The following is a 24,495-nucleotide window of genomic DNA, read 5'->3' on the forward strand; positions in this document are numbered from 1 at the left end:
GACACACCCAGAGCCCCGCCCAAACAATTGCTTCCTGTATTTGTAAAAAAAAATTTTTTTATATATATGAATATTCTTCCTGGTATGCAGCATGCTCTGAGAGTTTAAATATTAACACTAAATATAAAGCTGCTTTTCTGTTAACATTTCCTTACTGACCAGCCTTGTGTTTAAACATTTTTTTTCTACTTTTTTACCTTGTTGTAAATGACCTTGTCACTGGGCTCAGTGTCATTATTGTTGTCTTCCTTTTCTTCCTCCTCTTTTTCCTTCTCCTCCAATAGCAAGAAATGTATTTTACACCACTACCCAGTATAAGTATATGCAATTGGAATAACAGTTTCTTGGCCTGGCGTAGTAATGCACGCCTGTAGTCCCAGCACTTTGGGAGGTCAATGTGGGAGGATCACTAGAGGCTAGGAGTTTGAGATCAGCCTGGGCAATATAGTGAGACCCTACCTCTACACAAAGTAAAAAAATTAGCAGGGCACAGTGGCACACAACTGTAGTCCCAGCTACTCAGGAGACTGAGGCAGGAGGATCATTGAGCTATATTGAGCTATGATGATGCCACTGTACTCCAGCCTGGGTGACAGAGCAAGACCCTGTCTCTAAAAAAAAAAAAGCTTATTGAAACAATACTTATCCTTATTATGTGTGATTGCTCTGAAACGTACTGTTCTGTTCTACTCTATTTCATTAAAAATATGTTGATTGTGATCCACTAAGTTTGTTTCATAACCCATTGGATCACTGCCTGATGTTGCAAAAACAATGCTCTAGTTAATGTGAATAAAGCCTAAAATATAGGTTCATGTTTCCTTGCCCCCTTACTTCCTTCATTTCATTGCTGGAATTAAATAATATTGTTTGAGATTAGAGAAAAATAATCATGAGGGCTCCCACATCTTATCAAGGCAACAATGATCATTTTTGTATATTCCTTATCTACCATTGTTGTCCCTATGCCTACGTAGCTGTCCTCTTAGTCATATAGCTCAGAGACACTTTGGCTACACAGTTTGTATTCTTTTTTTGTTTGAGACATAATTTTTTTTTTTTACAGCAGTTTCAGATTCACAGCAAAATTGAGCAGAAGATACAGAGACGTCCCATATACCTCCTGCCCCCACACATGCATAGCCTCTCCCTTTCTCTACGTTCCCTGCAGAGTGAGGAGTACATCTGTCACAACTGATGAACCTCCACCGACTCATCATTATCACGCAAAGTCCATAGTTTACCCAAGGTTTCATTCTTGGTGTCGGACATTGTATAGGTTTGAACAAATTTATAATAACATATATCCACCATTATAGTATCAGAGTATTTTTGCTGCCCTAAAAATCCTCTGTGCTCTGCCTATTTATTCCTCACCTACATACCTTCACCACCATTGGCAACCACACAGTCCGTATTCTTTTTGCCCTACTACAGGGGCTCCTGAATAGTGTGCCATGTCTTTGAAATATAATTTTATTTGTTGAAAGAACTTTGGCATTTACTTAGTATTAGGCCTTCAGATGGAATGTTGACTGATTTTTATTGAACTCACTAATATTCTTTTTATTAAGCATTTTTTCTAGAGTCATACATATGAATTTTGGAAAATCCAGGCAAGTACAAATAAAAAAATAACATTTATAATTCCACTATTCTAAGATAACCACTGTTAACCATTTAGTGTATTTTCTTCATATAATTTCCTTGCAAGTATAGTTTTACATTTTTACTGTAATACTACACACACAAGTTTATATTCTGTTTTGTTTTACTAAGCATTGTATCATAGACATTTTTACATTATTGAAATTATTTAACACATATCATCTAAACATTTCTCTATTACTGGATATTTAGGTGTCTTCCAGTCTTATTTATTTTCTGTATGTTACTATAAAGAACTGTGGTAAACATCTAATGCCTAAATAATCATCTGCATTTTAAGGCACATGCTTAAGTATTTAAAAGTAGACTTACAGATTCCAAAGGCATGGACACTGGAGGAGGCTTGGCACTTACTGCTGAGTCACCTTTCAGGAGGGCTGGAGTTCTAGAGAGGACCATTGCTCTTCAAAGGTGAGAGAGATGTAGGCTTGCCCAGCATTTGCAGGTACGGAGCACTAGCATGGGGCATAGGCAGGACTGTAGCAATGGCAAAACGATGGTCCCCAAGAGGTGGGTGAGGGTTGAAAGCCAGGGCATAAGAAGGTGTTGTGTTTCCCGACACAGAAGGAAAGCACATTGGGTTGGGCTGTGGGTGTGACCAACTCTGTGCACAGGGCTATGCAGGTGTGGGAGGAGCTGAGGAAACCCCCAGAATGGCTTTTATCCTCTCCTCGGAGTCAGGGAGGGAGGGTGGAGCTGGGGACTCTGAGGGGCATGGTGGTGACTTGGAATGACCTATGCGAGGAATAGAGGGGAAAATGCTGGGAAATCCTTTGCATTAAGAGGTACGTGGGATGTTTCCAAGTCCCACTGGAGATTCAGCAGGGCTCAGCCATCATCCGTGTACGGTGGCACCAACCTGCAAAGCCCTCTGTGATTTTTCTCAGTTGTGCCTGATGCCTCCATGTAGCAGTAAAGATGAGGGTGGATGGAGTGATCCGGGTTGGGAATTTGTAGAGTGGCTGCAGAGGTTGGAAAAGGGAGTGAGGAGGTGACGATCATGGCAACAGTGTTGTTTAAGTGATGTGTCATGTGATCCGGGCCACCAGAGGAGGGGCCTGTTAGGTTGATGGAATTAGAGGAAAGGGGCATATTCTGTGTCCTCATATTTGCAGCTCAGATCCTGAAATACAAGCTAGTCTTGAAGAGGTGGTGTTCATGGTGTGACAGTGTTGGGGACTGGGAAATGTTCCTGGATGCCTCTCTTTTTGGAAGCTGATGTTGGGTCCATTTTGTGTGACCAGGTCAAGAGCAGGGAGATTTGCAAACATTAGGAACCAAGGCTGCTAGAGGAAGCTTTGACTGTTCACCTTCAACTAGAAGGAAGATGCTAACACTGGCTTAGAGCAACAGACTAAACACACTGCTAATATTCTGCTTTGTGCTTCCCTCAAAGGCCTTGGACATGCTTCAGAACATATAATAAGAAAACACCCAGAGAAGTTTATGTTTTGAGTCAACGTGAGAATTTGGGGCTGTGCCCAGTTAGGTCAAGAATTGCTCTATTGGACACTCTGAGGACAAGGAGTGCTTGATTCACCTGACATCTTTGGATTTGGGGGACCACCTATGGCCAAACTAGACCCCTTAAAACAGCAGCTGACAGAAGTGGCTCCTCCTGGGGTGGGGGTGGGAGGTCTTGGTGGAGCCAGAAGCCCACCTGAGGCCAAGCATTTGGGAAAAGCATAAGAAGTCAACCATGCTCAGCACAGTCTGTCAGATTTTATAGTTATTGCTGGAGTTGGCATTTCCCAGGAGAATGTTGCATCTCTCTATTGTTCCTTTCTTCCCAGGGATATTATTGAGAGGGAACGTTGGGGTGTTGTTTTCTGAAGTCAGGTGAAGTTTTTTTATGACATCAACTTGAATTTAAGTTGGCTCTTGGCAAATATTGAAAAAACCTTTTGACTACCTTTTCCCCCTCTCAAGCTAATGCTAATCAAACACAGTATTTGATTAACCTCTTGAAGAGTATTATTCAAATGTTCTTTGGATGACTAAACTGATAAATTGGATAAACTAATTGCTGGAGGTGATGAACTCTTGCAAATCATTACAATTCATTCTGCCAGTTCATTCAAGCTATGCCAGTAAATATGGAAAGGTGACAGCCCCGCCACTATAACGCAAGCCCAGTTCTCAAGCAGAGCAGAACTTGATGGGGGGAAATCTTTGAATGCTGTCTTATGTAGTGCAATTACTGGATAAACTTGAATCTATGTGTTGCTTTTTTTGAATTTGGAATTTTTATATTTTATATGGGCTTTATGGATGTGCGTATTATGTCCCTGATCATCCCTTCTCCTTGAATTCATTGTTAGAATGAAAAGCTGTGCTTTGTTCATTGTTCTGCATTGTTGATCCGTGGTGTTAAGAAAGCAGGGACCTGATCCTGAGATAAGTTTCCAACACAGAAGAACTAGAAAGGAATCCACCCTTAAACTCAGCAATAGTTCCAGCCTCTCAGTAGGACTCTGAGCATTGATCTAGGTGCCCTGAATTAAAAGTAACATTTAGCTTATGGAGAAATCCCAGAGGACCCTCAACAATGATGACTATGAGATGTGAAAATAGAACCAATAAAAAGAGGACATAAAACTAGGGTTCTTCATTCTGGAAGGAAAAGGTGAAGGAAAGACTTAAAGGCTGTCTTCAAATATGTGGAGTTAGTTATTATTCCAAGGATAGTGTATACATTCTCTTTTTATATACTCGTGGATAAAATCAGAGAGAACTGGTTTAAACTGTAGCAGAAGAGATTTAGGTTAGATGGGAAGAAAAAAATTTCTCACAGGACGTACAAAGTGAATACCAAGCAAATGTGTGGATTTCATTTCTCTAGTAAAAATCTGACCATTCACTAGACATTGCATTGAATAATCTTACCCATTGGTGTTGATGCAAAGCTAAGTCTTATTCTCAAGATCCTGAGGTGTTAGGATTCTATAACAATTCAATTTTGTACTTTCGATTGTCAATCAGTTTTACAATGATCTCTTCTTGGAAGCAAAAATATCCTTCTCAACATGCTTCTTAGAAGGTAGTAACTGTGCTCCATTGTTGAATTATTTATACCTATGCTGATAGTGAAATGGGTATTGAAGAAAATGCTGTGTTAAAATTCCAGGACTGGTGTGGTGGCTCACACCTGTAATTCTAGCACTTTGAAATGTCAAGGTAGGAGGATCACTTGAGGCTAGGAGTTTGAGACCAGCTTGGGCAACATATTGGGACCCTGTCTCTACAAAATATTTAAAAAAAAAAAAATTAGCCAGGTGTGGTGGTTTGTGTCTGTAGTCCCAGCTACTTGGGAGGCTGAGGCAGGAGGATATCTTGAGCCCAGGAGTCTGAGATTGCTGTGAGCTAGGCTGACGCCACGGCACTCTAGCCCAGACAACAGAGTGAGACTCTGCCTCAAAAAATAAATAAATAAATAAATAAAAATAAAAAATAAAAAAATAAAATTCCAAACTGAGGGTGATATTTCTGATGAGCAGGGCTTTTTAACTTGTTTTCTCATCGCCTGTGAAGCCTTGGTACTCAGATCCTTGTTATAATAGATGTTTTCTTTCTAAGACAGAAGATGAGCTATTAAGAACACCTCCAATTCTGTAGGCTGGGGTTAGGGGAAGCTCCGAATAAGGAGTCTGGTTTCATATGACTCTCAGATATCGCCACCTAGTGAGCAGTCGTGGCTTGTACCCCATCATTTAGAGCCAAACCTCTTCAATGAAGAATTGAATATTTTATTTGTAAGAAGTTTTCAAAAGATTTTTAATTATTTTTGGCTCCAATATATATATCATTTTCTGCATGACATAATTAACTGAAATAATTCAAGACATAATTAACTGAAACAATGCATTTTATTTTTAAAAAATAAAACAAAACCCCAACAAAACAAATTATGATTCTAAACCTGATCTAATACTGTAGATTGAGGAAACCTAAACTCTCATAAAATAAAGACAAGCCATCTGACAATTTCTGAAAATCAAATCTACCGTACCTCCCAGGTTATGAAGTAAATTTCTAGATGCTATAATGTCATCCAATCATTTAGATTTTTAAAAATTCAATAAAATATGAACCTTTATTTCAAATACACGTTTTGAAACATTTGAAAATAAAATCAGGCTGCTTCCTACTATAGCCAACATACTATCTAAATTGTTAAAAATCTCTTGTGATGCCAAAGACAATTATAACTGGAGATGGCTGATTCTAAAGCTCCCAGCAAGGAAACCCACCAAGTGGAGGAAAGAGCTTATATTTAAGACTTAGGATATAGTTCCCTTCTTGCTTTCTCACTCTTTCCTCCATTTTTTACTTTTCTCCTTTCTTTGTATGTTAACAATATGTTTCTATAGCTGTAATATGGGGTGTAATTTTTAAAGTAAACCCTGCCATTGTTCTTAACATTTTTTTTTTGTTGGCTTGTGAAGGAAGAATTTAATGTTTTCTCAAAAGAGTACTCTTGCTTCTTTGACATATTTTGCTCTCTATAATGGATTTATAACTCTTTAAAAGAATTAAAATAAAAATCTCATCTTTCTCCTATAATAGAAGTAAGCTTTGTTTGGAATGCACACATTTCCTATTTCTCTGATGGGTAAAATGTGTCAGATGATAGTTTTCATGCTGGTATTTTTTCATCTGTTCAGAATTATATATTTTTTGTCAATCCAGCCACCGAATCTCAGTGTCTGTGCAGAATGATTTGGTTGATGAAGTTCTGGTTTCCCTACCCTTTATTCCTTCTAGATACAGTTCATATTGCTGTTCAGTCGACAAGGGAAATTACGTCTGCAGAAGTGGTACACGACTCTGCCCGACAAAGAAAGGAAGAAGATCACCCGGGAAATTGTTCAGATTATTCTCTCTCGTGGTCACAGGACAAGCAGCTTTGTTGACTGGAAGGAGCTAAAACTTGTTTATAAAAGGTGTGAGTAACCTTATGAGAACTGGATTTTTCATTATTGCTTCGGTTTGTTCTAACTGTGAACATTTTAGATTGTAATACCAATGCCATCATTTACTGAAATCTTTGAAGGCTGGGACCCAACTATTTGTACCAGTAGACTCACTAGAAAAGAACTTTCATTTTATTGAAAGGACTTCTATGTGCCAGGATGGATTCTAGGTACTCAGACCACACATTGATAGTGCATGCATGTGTTCCAGGAATATTTTATGAGTACCTGTTATATTCCTGGCATTGTTCTAATGGCTGGAGATACAGCAGCAGACGAAACACATACCATTCCTGCTCTCCTGGAGTGTACTTATTTATAAGTAAACAAAATATTTTCAGTTAGTACCAAATGCTATGGAAAAAATGCAGGTTAGTGTGATGGAGAGATGGGGACTATGTTCAACTGGCAGCTCTTATTATCCTTATCACTCCTATTTGTAGATGCATAAAATGTGAACACAGAGAGTTTAGTAATCAGTCCCCAAGCACAGTAATTGGGTGGTAACTGGTAGAGCCAGGATTCAAATCCAGATCTTTCTGGCATTTAAGCCTATATATTCTTTTTACCACACCTGCCTGCCATGGCAAGACCATACTAGAAAGGAACCTTAATTTATAGACAAGAGAACTGAGGCCCAAGAAGTAACATAATTTTGCCCACGAAGACCCTCCCCAAGCCAGGACCAGAACACAGCTGACCTGACTCTGCATCCAACATCATACTGCAACTTCTAGAGGGAAAACACACATTAGAAATGTTCTTGCAGAAGGTGTTTATAAAACCAGATTGGAAAAACAGAAGTCACCTCTGTAGACGGATATTTAATGGAGTAAATTAACCAGTAAGTTCCTGCAGAGCTCCTTTTGCTGGGTCCCAGATTAAAGTTTGACAAGTTGAGGGTGGGAGACACACACAGAATAGCTGAGAAGTACAGCATGGAGTGACAGTGTAGGGAGCTTGGGCCCTGGTTAGTATTGGTGAAGGGGCTTCGATTTTACAAAGAATGATCTACAAGCTGGAGGGAGGCATGGGCAGACACCGATTATCATGAGCCAAAGGATTCTGTGTCCCTGATTATAGCTCTTCATGGTGGGGTTTTGTTGAGAGCTTTTCACATAATTAACAGAAGTAATCCAATCACCACGATACACTGTGATTTATATTTCTGGAGGATATTAAATATGACAAATGATTCCAACCTTGGATGGGGAGAGTCTCTGAAGGGGAGGAGGTGACTTTGCATATTCATTGGGAAAAATCATCTTCAGATTGTTTAATGCATCATCATATTTTGCTTTTCTTTATTATTTTTCTTTTCAAGGTATGCTAGTTTATATTTTTGCTGTGCAATAGAAAATCAGGACAATGAGCTCTTGACACTAGAGATTGTGCATCGTTATGTGGAGTTGCTGGACAAATACTTTGGAAATGTAAGTGTTGCACTGGTCTCTTAGTATCAGTTACAATCTCCGTTTCAGTTTAGTTTGTCTCCCATCGCATCTCTTCTCTCTCTCAAATCTAAAGTATGAATTACATTTGTACCAAGGATCACACTAGTCCACCGAGGATGAAAATACAAGGCTTTTCTCCCTGCCCGTAATTCTTAGTGAATGAAAAACTCAAAGCTTTAAAGAGGAGGGTGTGCATTTATCTTCAGACCACAGATACACTAGCCACCCTTGTTTCCGTGAACCAAAATTTAATTGTGAGGGATTCCTTGGTATTCTGTCCCTTATTCCTCACTGGCTTTGTCGTCTCTCTTCTATTTTGACTTTTTATACTCTCTCTAGCTTTTTATTCTAAGCTACAAATATTCTTTAATATTAAGGAAAAACACCCCCCCCAAAAAAAAATCTAAATCTCTTTCCCTCCCATTGCTATTTGACAATCTTTTTGCATTTTCTGCCAAGTAATACACTATGGCAGGTGCCCCAATCCTCAGAACCCATTCACACTGCAGTGGCTTACAGTGTGGGTCCCATCTCCACTGCTCCAAGGAAATCATAGAGTTGCACTGAGCCCTCCCTACAGGTCAACACCAGTGACACGTCTTAAGTCTTCCCCTGCTTTCATGTCTCAGGGACACTGGATCCTTGCTCTTTGCATTGCTTTGTTTAAATTCGCTCCACTTCATTGCAACAGGACATTGATTTCTGCTGATTTTTGTACTCTGGTTCTGAAGGCCCTTCCTTGGTTTCATCCACTGCAGTCCCTCCTCTTCCTGCCCCCTCCATGCCCTCCGTATCTTCCTATTCCCTGTGTGTGTCTCCTGGAAATCCATTACTAGGTGACTCTTCACGTGGTTGATGATGGTCTCCACTGGGCTTCTCATGGTCAAGAACCAACCTCATCTTCTGAAAACCTGTTCTGTCTTATGGTTGGAATTTATGAAGTTCCACGATCCTTCAATGCAAAAGCAGGGTGTTTCTTTCATCTTTTTCTACCCTTTGTCTCTGTCTATTCAAATTGGGCTAAAATCCATCTCCTCCTTTCCACTGTTTCTAGTATTAGTTTACTTGGGATTTCAGTTTTGCTTTTCTCTTAAACTTCACATATGGCCGTTTATGCCTCTGGGCTTTTCTTTACTCCCCATCTTGGCCTGTTAAACACCATTCATCTTCCTTATGAAACACAAATTTAGGTGTGGGATTCCTTTGCAGTCACTTTCCGTCATCAGCATTGAATAAAATTCAAACCTCCTAGCTTGACATTTAAGCTTTCAAAACATTGGTCCCAGACCACTCTTCCAACCTCATTGCTTTTCTCTCTTTATACACCTGACAGTGTTCAGTGATCCAGCAACAAGGAACAGCCTTGTAGCATCCCTAATTGGTACAGGATTTGCTTGGCCACCAAATTACAAGTCTCTTGAGATCACGACCTGAGACTCATTTTTTCCCCCACCACCTGTAACCAGTTGTGGGCCAGATTTTAGCAAATGTTTTAAAACATTTAATCCAGTTCACAGTCTCCGAAATAAATCATTGGATTTAGAACATGTTTTCTTCTGAGCAATAACCTCTTTCCTATTCCCTTGCTCACTGAAGATTTTTAGTGTTATTAGAAGAATTTGCTTCCAGAAGAGTTTTCTGCATTCTCTTTAATGCAATGAGCAGTATTTGCAGTATTGGTTGGGTTTATCAGATTTGTGGTAACACTTTTTATAAAGCTGAGCACTCAAAAGATTTCTAAAAGAATTTTTCTTCCTTCCTTTTGTTTTTTTTCTCCCTTGTAAATTTACAAGACAAATCCCTGCTTCCTGGATTTCAGGTTGTTGGTCAATATATAGAAGTAATAAGACAGCTAGACCAGCTTTTATTTCTCCTCTTATGGTTTCATGCCTTAGATCTAAGTCTTTTATCCATCTTGAATTAATATTTGTGAGTGGTGAGAGGTAGGGGTCCTGTTTCATTCTTCTGCGTGGCTATCCAATTTTTCCAGCACCATTTATTGAATAGGGCTTTTTTCCCCAGTGTACATTGTTGTCTGCTTCATCAAAGATCAGTTGGCTGTAGGTAGATGGTTTTATGTCTGGATTCTCTGTTCTGTTCCATTGGTCTATGTCTCTATTTTTGTCCCAATACCATGCTGTTTTGGTTACTATGGCCTTGTAGTATAGTTAGTTTGCTTCACATAGTCCTATATCTCTCTCAGTGATTGTTTGGACATAATACTCTTCTTTGCCTCTTTGAATGACTGGGTTGTCTTGAAAACATTGTCTTCAAGCTCTGAGATTCTTTCTTCTCCTTAGTTTAGCCTGTTCTTAAAGCTTTCTGCTGTGTTTGAAATTCCCTAAATGACTCTTTCATTTCTTAAGTTCTATTATATCCTTTCTTATGTTGTCTAACTCTCTAGTGACTTTTTCATTTTTTTCATTGATTTCCTGAAATATTGTTTTGGCTTCTTTTCATTGGTGGCCCAGGGTCTGTGTAGGTGGGCTGGAGCTGCTGGTCGGCCAGAGTTCTCCCCCCACATCTAGGACCCAATGAGGCAGTCACCCCAGGCTTCCCAAGTGGTGCCTGGGGTGTCTGAGGCTCGTCCTCTGTACAGCTCCCATGCCATGGCGGAGGCACGCTTGGCCCCCAGTCATTAGACATGGCACGGGGGAGCATCTGTTCCCTCCCTGCCCTGGTGAGGGTGAGGCAAAGGCTACTTCTGGAAGGCTGGGTCCTGAGCAGACCTGGCTGCATGTACCAGAGTGTTCAGGATGTTGTTGGTTGCAGAAACCTGGGATTGGCAGGCACTAGATTCCTGCTGCACGTGCTTTCCAGTGGAATGTCTCTGCACAGACTCTGAGCAGCTCCTCCATCATCCCAGAGGTCTGCAGTGGACAGACCAAGCTTCCTGTGACTTTTGTTTCTCACAGTGTCCCCTCAGTTTACCTCTCTCCTGCTATCTTCATCTCTTCCAGCGGTGTGAATTGCATTGGGATCCCCAGCTTAATCTCTGAGGTGGTGGATGATACTTGTGGGTGGGGAGCAGCCACGCCCTGTTGGATTGATTTGGTAGATGCTGTAATGAGCTATAGAGTTGTTCTTCTTGTTAGTGGTTGATGCTTGCAGGAAGAGCCAACTGTAGGGATGTTCTTTTGTGCCTGTGGTAAGCTCCGATCCCTCAGGTGGAGCACTTGAGTGCCCCAGGCTTTGGGAGGGGCCCTGTAGCCTCTAAGGAGTTATTTGTTCTCCACCACAGCAGAGGTGCCTAGAAGAGCGAGACACACCCTTAGGTTGTGCCAGCCTGGAAGGCTTTGCAAAGCTTCAGCAGGGCTCAGAGGTTGTTTTCCCGGCCAAAATGGGGGAGCCACTGGGAGGAGGGTCAAGGCAGGCTCTCCAGACCAGGAAGGCTGCCCCTGAAGGAGGGGCCACCATTCCCTGACAGCCAGGGCACCTGAGCTTGCTGTGCCTGGTTGTTTGTGGCACTGCAGGCTGTGATCTTCCCTGCCAGCGGACCTGCCTAGTCCGACAGCGTGGCTTTCCTGTGGTGGGGGGAGGGATGGGTGCTCTCCCAGACTGCCAAGTCTTGGACCCCGACAGTTTTCTTCCATCGGTTCCATCCATGTGGGCTCTCTCACCTCCTGAGTCCAGCTCCCAAGCCTCCCGCCTGTGTCATCCAGCAACCTGCTTGAGTCATGGGGTGGATCCTGACGCACGTCAGGATCTGGCTTGTGTGTCTGACCTGCTAGCGTGTGTCTCTGAGAAATGGTGGCGGGCAGGGAGTTCCCAGATTGGGCACCCCAGGTCCACTGCAGGTCCTCAAGGGGAGTGGCGTGGGCCCCACGCTCTGGGGGAACCTCAGACTGGAGAACACGCCGGCTGGGGAGAGGCGGCCGCTCACCAAATTCTTGGCTCAAACTGCTCTTCTGGTGGCAGTGGGTGGGGGGTGGGGGGAAGGATGGGGCTCTGAATGGGAGAAAGCCGCTGTCCGGTCTGTCAGGGCGCTGTCCTTGGAGGGGAACCCTGCATGGCATGTCTGAGCTCTGGGATCATGCAAGTTCTCCCCACAGTTCTGTGGTTGTCACAGTGCTTGGGCTCGTGGGGGTGGTAAAGCTTCCAAGTTACTTGGTCGCCCCCTGATCACGGAAGGAGTGTGGGAAGGAGAAAGGGATTCTCCCTTACCCCTTCACTGGGCTCTGAGCCTCTCTGGGCTTGGTCCTCACCAACATCTTTTTGTCCTTTATCCTCTTCCTTCTCTGCTTTGCAGTTTTCCTCCGTGAGGCCCCCCGCAGGCTCCAGCACTTCTCTCTACGATCTATACCTGAGCTGCATCCCCTCTCCCCTCTCCTTCATCTGACACCCTCCTTTCCTCTGGGACAGTCCAGCAAGCGATGTCTCTAGTCAGCCATCTTGACCCTCCCTCCATTTTCATTCTTTAAAGAGAAATTTGCAAATATATAATAGCATATTTTCAAATATGATGTTATTTAATTTAGTGCTTCCTATAATTCAAATGAATTCTTACATTTTGCTACTTTCTTTTGAAATAAACTACAGACTTGGCCTTTTGCAAGGGCCTGAAGAAGTTTTCCTGTGTCTGGGCTTTACCATAACCTTCCTTTTCTTCCACACTTCTGAACTCTGATTTGACCTGTTGCATTTTCCTAGATTAAACCAAGTGTGATAATGTGAATTGGGGCTGAATTTTGATGTCAATCTATCTGATCAAATTTCAGATATTTCAGAGCATGTTGCTTTCCTGAGAGAATTTGAGTGACCTTCACCAATGCTAAGTCCAGTTAAAGCATAAGGAGAATCAGAATGAATTCCTAGTTCAACATTAATTTTCCGTCCTATTTTTTTATACCTTTGGAAGCTCTATCTCTGTCATGTACCAAAATGTAATTCACTAAAAAATTCTATGAATCTTTCATTAAGTTAAGAGCAGCTAAGAGCAAGCCAAGGCTATATGCCCAGTAATGTTCAGTTCTTATTAATTAACAGTGATGAGCAAAGCCTTCCGGTCTGATTTTCATTGACATCAACTCAGGAATAGTATATTTCTCTTTGGTTTTCTTTTCTTCTTGTGTTAATACTAAAGCTTTTCTTGAATGCTGCCCTTATATTATCCAAGGGAAAACTTTGTACTGAGCTTCTCTTATAACACTGGAAAATATTATCTTCCAAAGACAGGTGAATCACAATCTCTGGCTACTAATTTAAGTTATGTATTTTTTTTAGCACTTTTCAATTCCAAGGAGATTTACACGGATTAACTAGTTAATCTTTCGATCTTCAGTAAGTAGCGTTAACTCCAATTTATAGAGGCTCAGAGGAAATGCCTCAAAGTCTCACAGTAGATAAGGATCTGTTTGAGGATTTAGATACCTGCCATAGTTTCCCATTACAGACAGTAATGTGAATTCTTACTGATGTCCTCAGAGTGTGTGGATGTTGGTGCCCCAGACAGTTTTTGAACTTGATTTAGAGAGTTTCTGTATTGTAAGAGGAGGAGCACTCTGAGTCCTGCCAGGTGGATGCTGGTGTCAGCTCACTTGCTCACCAGATCCATGATTTGGGGCCCATCATGTATCTCCATTTTACAGATGAGAAAAATGACCCTCAAAAAAGGTTAAAAGAAGCATTTACTTTGCTAACTTCATGGGGCTGCTGTGAAGGGCAAAGACATAAAGTGATAGCAATATTTAAAAAATTGTTAATTGCTATTTAGTTGTACCTTGCATTATAATTATTTTTATTTTTTATGTAGCTTTATAGTATTTATATAGTTTGTTATTATCTGAAACATTTACTATATGAACTTGAAACTTTTTGTATTCACTTTAGAACAGAATTTAAACAGGTGTTTCTTAGACTCTGTCTAGAAGGATTTAGTTGGTGAAATGCCAGAAATAATCTCACTACACCATGTATTCTGTAAGAAAAGAACCTCAAGCCAAATTATAGTAAAGCACAAGGCTAGGAAATTGAAGATAAAGTTAAATGATCAGTTTCTGCCTTTTATCAGCTTTTCTAGAATCTAGACACCTGAGAGCAAAAAAGAGGCTCATGTATTTATTAACATGGTGAGGGAGGAGAAAGCATGTGTGTTTGTATAATCAGAAGGAGTGTAATCACTTGAGCAATAAGGACATTTTTTCAGTGTACTGGGACAAAACCTTAAGGTGGAATTTAGAAGTATTTGAGTACTTAGGCTGTAGCTGAAGAAACATGAATTTGGTATACGATTCTCCTGGATGTTTTCTCTTCATATTCTCAGACGATTCGAGAATAACCATGGAGTAGACTCAAAGAATAACAATAGAATGGCATTTGGAGTTGCTATGTATGAAATAGTTGCTTTTTTGTAACATTCTCTGTAAAACCAATGGAACTGGTACATCCATTTCTCTTATGATCTAGAGATAGTAACTATATAGTAAGGGGTGTGTGTGTGTGTGTGTGTGTGTGTGTGTGTGTGTTTTATGTGAATCTGACTCTGCATGCCACCTTACCTTATCCTCATCCTTTGAAACTAGGTGCAATAAATTAATATGGCTGCCAGAGGGCCCTACAGGCCCAGGGATGGGTTGCTGCTCTCAGGGTAAGGTATAAGAAGTTCCTAGAGAACTTGCATTAGTGTCTGTCAGGTTCACTTTGCAGGATTCTAACTGATGATTTCTCCTAATGAGGCTCCTGTCTGTCTTGGGATTCCTGGTCTACACCTGCCTTGAACTCTGAGGTTCCTCCGCTATTGCTACTATAACTCCTGACTTCTGCCTCTTCTGACCCCTGGTAACTGCTTATTTCTCATACCTTCTTTCATGTGCATAGATGTTTGAGCTACTGTGATGTTTTTTGTTTATTTATATTGTTTAAAATTTCAAAATAATGCATATTTTTAACATATTCTTCTAGACATATACAATTAAAAAAATAAATGGGATTGCATTATGCGTATACTCTGCAACTTTCTGTTTTTCCCTTCCAAGTCTATCTTGGAGCTCTTCCCATGTCTGTCCATGTAAATCTACCTCATTCTTTCCAACTCCTACATAGCAAATATTTGCAACATATGTAACAGGCAGGAAAGGAGATAGTCTCCATGATACAGGAAGAATTCTTGAAAATCCCTAAGATAAATGTCACAACAGAAAAAACAAAGCCTTCAAGAAGGAATTCACAGACAAGGCATGAAATGGAAAAGGCCAGTACACATTTAGTAAGATGTATAGCCTCACTAGCAAGCAGGGAGATGCAAATTTAATTAATGTTCTCCTGAAAATTAAGAGATAATACCCGTTACTGGTGATGGTATGGATAAATAGGTATTCATTCTCACTGTTACTACAATTTGTAAGTTTTATAGACTATTTTGGAGGACCAAACTGTAGTATTTATCAATTTTAAATGTACAAATGCTTTGGCCCAACAATTCCACAAGAAATTTATTCCCATGCTATACTCAAATTAGTGCACAATAATATAGATGAACAACAAAAATTATGGCAGCATTATTTATAACAGAAATTAGAAACAACCAAAAGTCCATCCATATTCATAAAGGAATTATTTAAGTAAAGTATGATATATGCTGTCAACATAAACTATGTTCTTTGTGGAGTCTGCAAGTTTATGGACCTAACTTGTAAATATATGGAGCAATTTGCTAAAATATGGACATTTATTTTATGTAAAATTATAGCATTCAATAGAATCAGAGAATTATTTTTCAGGGAAGCCATTAATCCCCAGTATAATAGAAACAAGGCCTAAATGGTGGTGGCTCATTTTGTCCTACAGACATTGATTGTGTCCTACTATGTGCCAGATTCCAGGGATATAAAGATGACGCAGACAAGGTCTCTGCCCTGAGCCCACAGCGCAGAGGGAGTGATTAGTGATCAATACATAAGCATGAATAAACTAGTGCACACAAGATGTAAGTGAGAACCCAGAGGAAGTGATGTGAAATCTGAACAGGGAAAAGAGGATTTGGGGAATTGCCCCTGACATTTGAATTTGGCCTTGAAAAATGAGCTTGGTTTTGCCTGCAGGAGAATAAAGAAAAGGACAGTTGGGGGAACATTCCAAGAATTGCTGGAATGTGCGAGGGAAAGAGGCATGAAAGAACACTGTGAGTTTGTGGCACGTGTAGCTGACACAGGGATGAGCACTGGCATAGGAAACCAGAGAGCAGGGCCCTGGTAAAGATTCGTACATGCTGTGCTGAGGACTTGCGCTTTGTCCTGAACGGAAGACCTTACACAGGAGAGGCACAAGAACAGCATTTTAGTGAAGGGTTAGTGGTCCATGGCCTTGAGCAGGCACAGCCACCATCTAGAATGTCATGGCAGCGGTCTAAGTGAGAGGTGTTGCGGGCCTGAGCAGTGGCGGTGAAGACAGAGAAGAGAGGCCGGGTGTAGGATTCATTTAAACAACAGAATCAATAGGAATTGGTGACCAAATTGGAGAGAGATAAGACCAAGGGGGGGAGGTGAATGAGGGAGAGGGGAAAATAAGTTGAACTCTAGAATAAATTAGATTGAGCAATTAGAAGTTGTAACTACTAAACAAAACAGGGACTAAAGCAAAAAGGATAAGCTTGATAATGGTTTGGGACATGGTGACATGGATTGAGGAACAGGCAGATAGAGATGTCTAGTTAGCAGATGAAAGTATTGGACTAGCACCCCAGAGGGAGATCAGAGCTAAATATCTAGGATTGTTGAGCCATCTGCATGCTGGACACAGCTCTGGAGAGTCGGTGAGATTGTCTGGGAGAATATGGGTTTTGCAAAAAGAAGAGGCTCCCTTGAGGAACACGAATATTCAAGGAGAAGATGGATCAGATCGCTAGAATGTAAGCACCATGGGCAGAGAAGTTTGCCTGTTCTGCTGATGGGGACATGTCGTAAGCATGCTGTAAATACTTCTTAATGAAATGCAAGGAAGAAGGGAGATGAATCATCCAGGGAGTCTGAGGAGGAATCGTCAGAGGTGGAGGGGAGAACAGGCATTAAATGGCATTGCCAAAGTCTAGGGAGCAAGGGAGAGAATTTTCAACAAACAGAGATTGGTGAAGTGTGTCAGGTGCTGCGGAGAGGTGGATGTGGGGAACTGACGACTTTCAATGAGCAGAGCTTTCGGAGGGCAGCCTCATTCAGTTGGGTGGGTGGGGTCTGGTGTGGAAGGCGAAAGGAAGTGTCAGCCAGTGGAGGAGTAAGTAGAAAGGAAGACAGCAAGGATAGTGCCTGAACAGCTGTCTGGTCGAGGCATTGGACAGGAGCTTTATTTGGATTATGGGCGTAGTCTTGCCACTTGCTACAGTTAAATACCCAAGTCACTGAGGCTGCTTTGGTCTGTGAAAGTCGTTCTTGATGGGAAGTTTCCCAGACGAGCAGCCGCATCCCCCGGGAACCTGTTAGAAGAGCACACTCTTGGGTCTTACCCAGACCTACTGAATGAGAAACACTGGGTATGAGGCCCCACGGTGTGTGTTTTAATGAGCCTGTGGAATGAATCTGATGTGCTCCAAAGTTTGAGAACCTCTGGCCTGTGACATAATTTTGAGAAAAATTAGCACAATTGAGCTAATCTGCCTTTGAAGAGTGAGCTGCTGAGAGAATCCTAAAGCTTGGAGCCAAGATTTGCAGACCAGAGAGCAGGAGAAGCGAAGCTCTGCCCTCCTGCCTGTAATGCTGCTGGGGCCCCCCATTCACGTGTGCAGAGCGGCCTCGTTCCTCTCCTGAGTCTCAAATTTCTTGTTGCAACATAAAACATTATTATCTAAGGACATGATTTGCTTTAATAGAATGTGATTTTACTTTTTATTAAGGGCCTGGAATTCCCTGGTTCTATTTTCCTGTCCTTAAAATACCATCTGATATTTTTATCTTTGGTATGCCACATGGGTGCAAACATTGAAAAAACTTGAAAACTGGCATATGTTTCCCCTGACATAACTGCAAGTTTATGAAAACATTTGTTTTTGTCCTACCAGGTCTGTGAACTGGATATTATCTTTAATTTTGAAAAGGCTTACTTCATCCTTGACGAGTTCATAATAGGTGGAGAAATTCAGGAAACATCCAAGAAAACTGCTGTCAAAGCCATTGAAGACTCTGATATGTTACAAGAGGTCAGTACAGTTTCCCATGCCAAGATGATGATGATGATGATGATGATGGTAGTGTTAATAATTATATTAACCAACACTTACTGAGTACTCACTGTGTCCTGGGTACAGTTTCTAAGCCATTTACATGTACTAGCGTATTTAATTCTCACAGCAACTCTAAGAAGTAGGTAGTCTTGTTACCCTCATTTTACAGGTGAATAAATTAAGACGACAAGACGTTACATGACTTGCTCAATTTCACACAGCTTGCAAGTGTGGAATAAGGATCTGAATCCAGGCAATCAGGCTCCCGAGTCTTGGCTCTTCATGTCTGGCTGGGCTTTTTAGCGTGAGGATACCTCACTGTCAAAAAGGTTATCAAATGCTCGGCGCTATTCTTTTCAGGAATAATTTTATGAGCCATATAAAAAGACTTTCATTAAAATATCTGTGCTGCCCTGGGAAAGGAGAATGGCAGTACATAGTTATTTCATTTGCCGGGGATATTAGAGCTTTATTATTGAAGATGGCATTTATCATTGTAATTAAAATTTCTTACACCTCCTGGGAAGGCTGTGTGTGCTCCTGTTTGCATAAATAAATTGGGAACACTGTGGCTTGCTTGCCAAGGTATAATGAGCCCTGAAGCATCCATGTGGTCCTGCTGATTCTCTGTGATTTTTATATAAAATACAGTGGGACTTTTCTTTTAGAAGCAGCCCAGATTTGCACCGTACCTAATAAGGGAACATGCCTATATTAACCCCTTCAGTTCTCCCAAGGACGCTGAGAAAGAGTGGTTCCCCCCACTGACCTCCGCCCTCCCAAACGAAGTGATCTGACCAGCCCCAGCCAAGCTGGTGCCTGAGGGCGTGAGTTCCACCCCAGCTCTGCCACCCCTAGGTACTTCTTTCCACAGCATCAGGGGGTCTTTCCATCTTCCTGTTTTCATAACAGTAGGTCAAGAGGATCCAGAGCATTGTAAAGTACTTTTTAAACATTGGTGTTAAAGCCATTCTTCCTGTTATTTGGAAATAAGAGGCTGATTAAGTTAATAAAACAATATGGCCAGTATAGTGGCTCACGCCTGTAATCCTAGCACTCTGGGAGGCTGAGGCAGGATAATCACTTGAGTTTGAGACCAGCGCAAACAAGAGCAAGACTCCGGCTCTACAAAAAAATAGAAAAAAAAAAAAAATTAACCGGGCTTGGTGGCATGCACCTGTAGTCCCAGCTACTAGGGAGGCTGAGGCAGTAGGATGGCTTGGGCTCAGGAGTTTGAGGTGCTGTGAGCTATGATGATGCCACTGCACTCTAGCCCAGGCAACAGAGTGAGACTTTGTCTCAAGGGAAAAAAAAAGTTAATAAAGCATCATTAGGCATGATGTCCCAGCAACTGTTTTGGCACATCTTTGAGCGGGTTACTTGCTCCTGCCCACTGAGGGACTCTGTCCTCAGATGAATGTACACAGAGAAAGAGGTCTATTCGAGTGGGTACCCATAAGTACCTCCACGTGCCTATTAGGAAGCCGATGCATTCATCACTTAGAGGTGTTTTCACCTCAAAACATGCATTGAAACTCTCTAATGTTTACCTGGCTCTCCCCAAATGTCACAGGAAGGGAATTTTACAAGGTACTCGAGAAATCAGTGGCTTGGAAATTCTACAGAACAGCATTTCTTAAAATATGCTCGGAGTTGGGGTGGGGGTGGGGGGTGAGGGTGGAGGCTGTTTATAATTCTATTCTTGGAGTCCTCACTGTGGAATCTCCTCAGAGGAGAAACAGACTCTTAACAGGGTCTTTGGCACTTCAGTAATTAAAGCTCCCTGAATTGGGGCCAAGACACACCTGGATTAATTTGAAATCCCCTCTGCAGGAAATAGAGTTTTAAAGAGCGCACCATGAATCTGGTGTTTCTGGTTCCATTTAAATCTGGGGGACAGGTTATTTCAAGTGTGAGCTCTTTCACAGTTAAACACTAATTGGTAGTTCATGTCCCTGGTGACTGAGTGGAAGGTCTTGATGGGTGGGTCTCAGGGGACCCTGCATTTAGCCTGTGTCCCCAAAGTGAGCAGGCAATGTCATGGACACCCTCCAAATTGCTCTCATTGAATTAATAGCATGTGCCAAATAGAGGATGTGTTGTTATTAGTGTTTTCTTGGGCTCTGGTGCTCACTTAGTGAAATCAATAAATATTTTGGGGAACTCCTTGAAAGATTTACTTTGTATATCTAGTCTGTATCAGAAAAAGTTAGAATGGATAAGAGCATGTAATATAATTATGTAAAAGAAAAGAAATTACTGTTTTCTTTTTTTCCTGTCGTTTGGACCTCAGCACATATTTGTAGTTACTAAAGGTTAAGAGAGGCCTTTGTGACATTGTTTTAACTGTTAGAACAACTGTAAACCTTGAGGTAGCCCCTGGGAATTTTTCCTAACCACCAGTTAATAAGAGTTTCTTAGAATTAAAAAACAAAACAAAAAAAACCCTGTGCCTATCTACATATTTAGTACGAAGATATATAGTATCAAATCTCCAAATACACAAAGCTTATTCTGAGTGGAGTGGAGCTAGTCACTGACATAGGGGAAAAAAATGGAGCAGTTTAATTCTTTGGGGAGTGGGGTGAGTGACTTGGGAGTAACACCAGTGTGATGATGGCACAGTTATTAGAAGGAAAATAAAGATAGTGGTCATTAACTGCAGAGGCTGCAATTCCTGAGATGACCAGGGGGGACCAGCAAACAGAAGATGTTTCACCCAGACTAAGAGCATGTTAAGAAGGAAAGTTCAGGTGGTAGGTACTTCATGGGCTCCAGCAATAGCATACCTCATATCCTGCAGCGAATACATGCGAAATGGTAGGTGCACTGCAATACTGTCACCCTTAAAAGCATAAACCATGTTAACAGCTAAGCCAAACCATAACGAGGGAGCAAGTCATAACAGGTACTGCACTTTATGTACAAGAAACACTGCAGAGCTAGGTGGATCCAGAAGAGGTCCCAAGATGTAGACTCCAGCTGTCATCTTGTGAAGGTGAGGCCAGTTAAGATTGTACCAGCTTTAAAAATCTGTTCCAAACCCTTAAAGTGGCAAGCTCAATAAAATACCAACATTTATATTACTGGTTCACGTAACTTGAGTAACAGCACGGCTCAGCTCAGACGGGGCAGCCAGGGTGGCATTTAGCAGACTGAGTCATCTGGTAGTGTGAGCAGTGCCAATAACTAACCACGAGGCCATCCAGGTGTCAACTCTAGGGCCGTTGGCTGGCTCAGGCCCCTTCCAAGGCTGCCGGAAGGGCCTAACAATGCCCTCATCTGGTCATGGGTTTTTGTTAAATTTGCAAAAGTAAGATATTTTAACTGCAAAGGATATGTAGCCATACAATGAGAATAAGGTATGATAGAGGGATGTCCAGCAATTAATTAATGAAAATAACGTGACTGTTTTGTATTTTGTGATATTTGTCATCTTTTTAAAAATTCAAAATCTGCCATCGTTTTTTTTTCTCATTCTAAATAAACTTTATACCTGATTTTGTATTTGTAACTTTGTGCTCTTTTTTTAAATTGTATAAACTATAGACTCCACAAAACCAGCATGGGCCAGTCTGATACCTCTGCTAGGTTAAAAGACATGGGCAGCGTCTGTAGGAGGAGATACAGGGCAGGGGGTATGGGGCTCTTTGGGCCAATGCCCATTTAGGAGGTACGAGCTTTATAAGAAAGTGTGGATGACTGAGCTCAAGTATTTTCAGCAGAGGAGTTCTGGAATTCTAAACAGAGCTGGTGAAAACAAGTTAGAAAACCTTATTTCTAACCCTTGTATCCCTTGATCAACCTTGTGTGGCCAGTGGCCTTGGTCTCTTTGGTGCATGCCATTCACTGTATTTCCTGGTAGGTTCAAATGAATCACTTACCCTGGGGTTTAAGCTTTAAGAACAAGTCCAGTCTTGATTGCTAAAGAAGTTGATGGTGACTCAAACAAAAGAGGCAGGGCAGGGTGTTACCTAAGGATGACTTTCTTACCCCCTTGAGCTCTCTTATTGATTCAACCCCGGGGCCATGGTGTTATATAAATATATATGTTTATAGTAGGAGAAAGTCCATCCATCTTGTATGGTATAGGGTTTGCAACATCACTGTGACTTTGAACTCTGCTTGTAATTGTGAGTCTGATCAAGGATTTTTCAAAAAAGTGCTGGAAAATAATTATGGCCTCACATGTGGCATGATAGCAAACTTGGTAACTGATGAACAGCATGAAGAAACATAATTTGTATACTTTGGAGGAAAGCCTTTTCAAAACACATGGCAGAAGTTCTTAAGAATTATGGTCAGTTTATCTTTTATGTCTTGTCAATAACTATATTAAAGGTGTTCTGTACAATACATGTAATAATACATATGTCATACAAATGCAATTCAGACTGCTCTGATACATGTGCCCGGATATGGCTCTCATGATGGTTTTAGCAGACACATTTATCTTAAGTCAACAGTGATATCTTGGCAACTGTCGCTTTTGCATTTCTCTTATTAGACATCGTTTAATGATCAGGCTTAACTTTTTCTCAGTCAAAAGTTATTTAATTCTAGCCATATGGATGTGTATACAAATTATACTGGGACTTTGATCCACCTTTCTTGATTTGAATGCAAAGATTTATGTCCATGTATACTTTTGAAAACTTCTTTTCAACAATGGCAAATAAATAAGTTAGAGAATGAAAAAGATTTCACAGTCTGCGGTTTAAAGGGAAAATTGTTCTAATTTATTGTTCTCTTTCAGACAATGGAAGAATACATGAACAAGCCTACCTTTTAACTGTACGTCTACTTGAAGACTCCAAGTGCTACACGTTGTAAACCTGTAAATAACCAATGCTTTGCATCCAGTTTTTTGATAGAGCCTCTGGCACCATGCCAAAAATAACTTAAAGGGATTCTTTGTTAAATAACAGAAATTAAAGTTGTTTGACATATTTATAATTACTGTGTCTGTATTGTACTGTATATGTGTACTTATTGTGCCTCTGGGTGTTTAAAATAACCGCTGCATAACTCAATAGACAATATTTGTTTGCAATGTTTTAACTCCATGTGATATTTTTAAGCTAATTTGGGTAAATTAGTTGCTATATATTTTTGTTGCATTTGATCCTCTGCTGACAGGTTGAAAACTATATTTTAATAATCCTTGATGTTGAATGTAAAGGAAATACCATATCATTAATACTTTTTCTAAAAGTTTAGTTTTTTAAATTGTATAATAATATAAAATTATAATAGTTCAGAGTTTATACAGAATACTAGACATTTTTCATACACTTAATAATACTGTAATTTCTGTTCAGATACAATGTATCTGATTTTAATGGCCTGAATTCATTTATTTTTTCCGAATTGAAATTAAAGAAAATAACCAAAGATAGTATAGAACTTAATAAGTGTTTTTGATGCCTTAGAAGCTACTATCTGGGCTGAGGTTTTAATTTTACCTTTTAATTAAATATAAGGGACATTCCAGTGAGGTTTTCTACAAACTCTATATATTTATTAAGGTGTAAAGAGATTGGGAGATATAGTATCTATGACTTCTTTTACTATAAAAATATTTTGATAAGGATTAATAACAATAACAATAATTATTATTGCTACTACTATTTTAAAAATCTCTTACATTCCAAGCACTCTTAGTTGCTTGAGAGATTTTGTTTTAAATATGTTTTAATTTATATCTAATACATTTGGTGACTTACTATTAGGCTTACTTACAGCATTGAATATAGCAGCCTCTATCATAGTTTCATTTCCTCCTTTTTTCTCTTTCCACCCTTTCCTCCCCAAAGGAAATATTTGCTGCTGACCATTATTATTATAAATATGTCACATTTGGGCTTCCTGGAATGAAAATTCTATATAACCAGGTGCTAAAACTGATGAGGCATATTATGGGGAAATAGCTTATATTTTGTGTTGGTGCCTGCTTTTAATGTCTTACCTGTGCACTTTCGATGTTACTTTTGAAGACTGGTGTCATCCACATTGGAGTGGTTAGGGACCCTTTAGTGCTGTTCCTAGAAGAGTATCCTTTCTGTTGGATTCTATAGGAGATCTCCTCTGGTAGACCGTTAGAGAATGTAGTGGGAAAATGTCTTCTTTGGTTCATCTCAGCAGACATATTTAGGGAAAACGGCAAGACAAGAATAGAAGAACAAAGGGGAAATTGACTAATTCCTCAATATAACTGTTATTCAAAGGAAACAGTTCAGATTACCATATGAAG

General features: G+C 40.6%; 1 protein-coding gene across 1 annotated transcript in view; it reads left to right on the forward strand.

The window, feature by feature from the left end:
* AP1S3 (adaptor related protein complex 1 subunit sigma 3) overlaps positions 1 to 23,198 on the forward strand; it is a 54,356-nt gene extending 31,158 nt beyond the window's left edge. Inside the window, exons 2-5 of the mRNA XM_045559189.1 lie at positions 6,433 to 6,611; positions 7,966 to 8,074; positions 18,081 to 18,218; positions 22,999 to 23,198. Of these exons, the coding sequence (XP_045415145.1) occupies positions 6,433 to 6,611; positions 7,966 to 8,074; positions 18,081 to 18,218; positions 22,999 to 23,034 (462 nt within the window). The 3' untranslated portion in view covers positions 23,035 to 23,198. The remainder of the gene's footprint in view (positions 1 to 6,432; positions 6,612 to 7,965; positions 8,075 to 18,080; positions 18,219 to 22,998) is intronic.
* Positions 23,199 to 24,495: the final 1,297 nt, after the last annotated feature.

This window comes from Lemur catta, chromosome 8 (assembly GCF_020740605.2).
Source record: "Lemur catta isolate mLemCat1 chromosome 8, mLemCat1.pri, whole genome shotgun sequence".
Lineage (NCBI taxonomy): Eukaryota > Metazoa > Chordata > Mammalia > Primates > Lemuridae > Lemur > Lemur catta.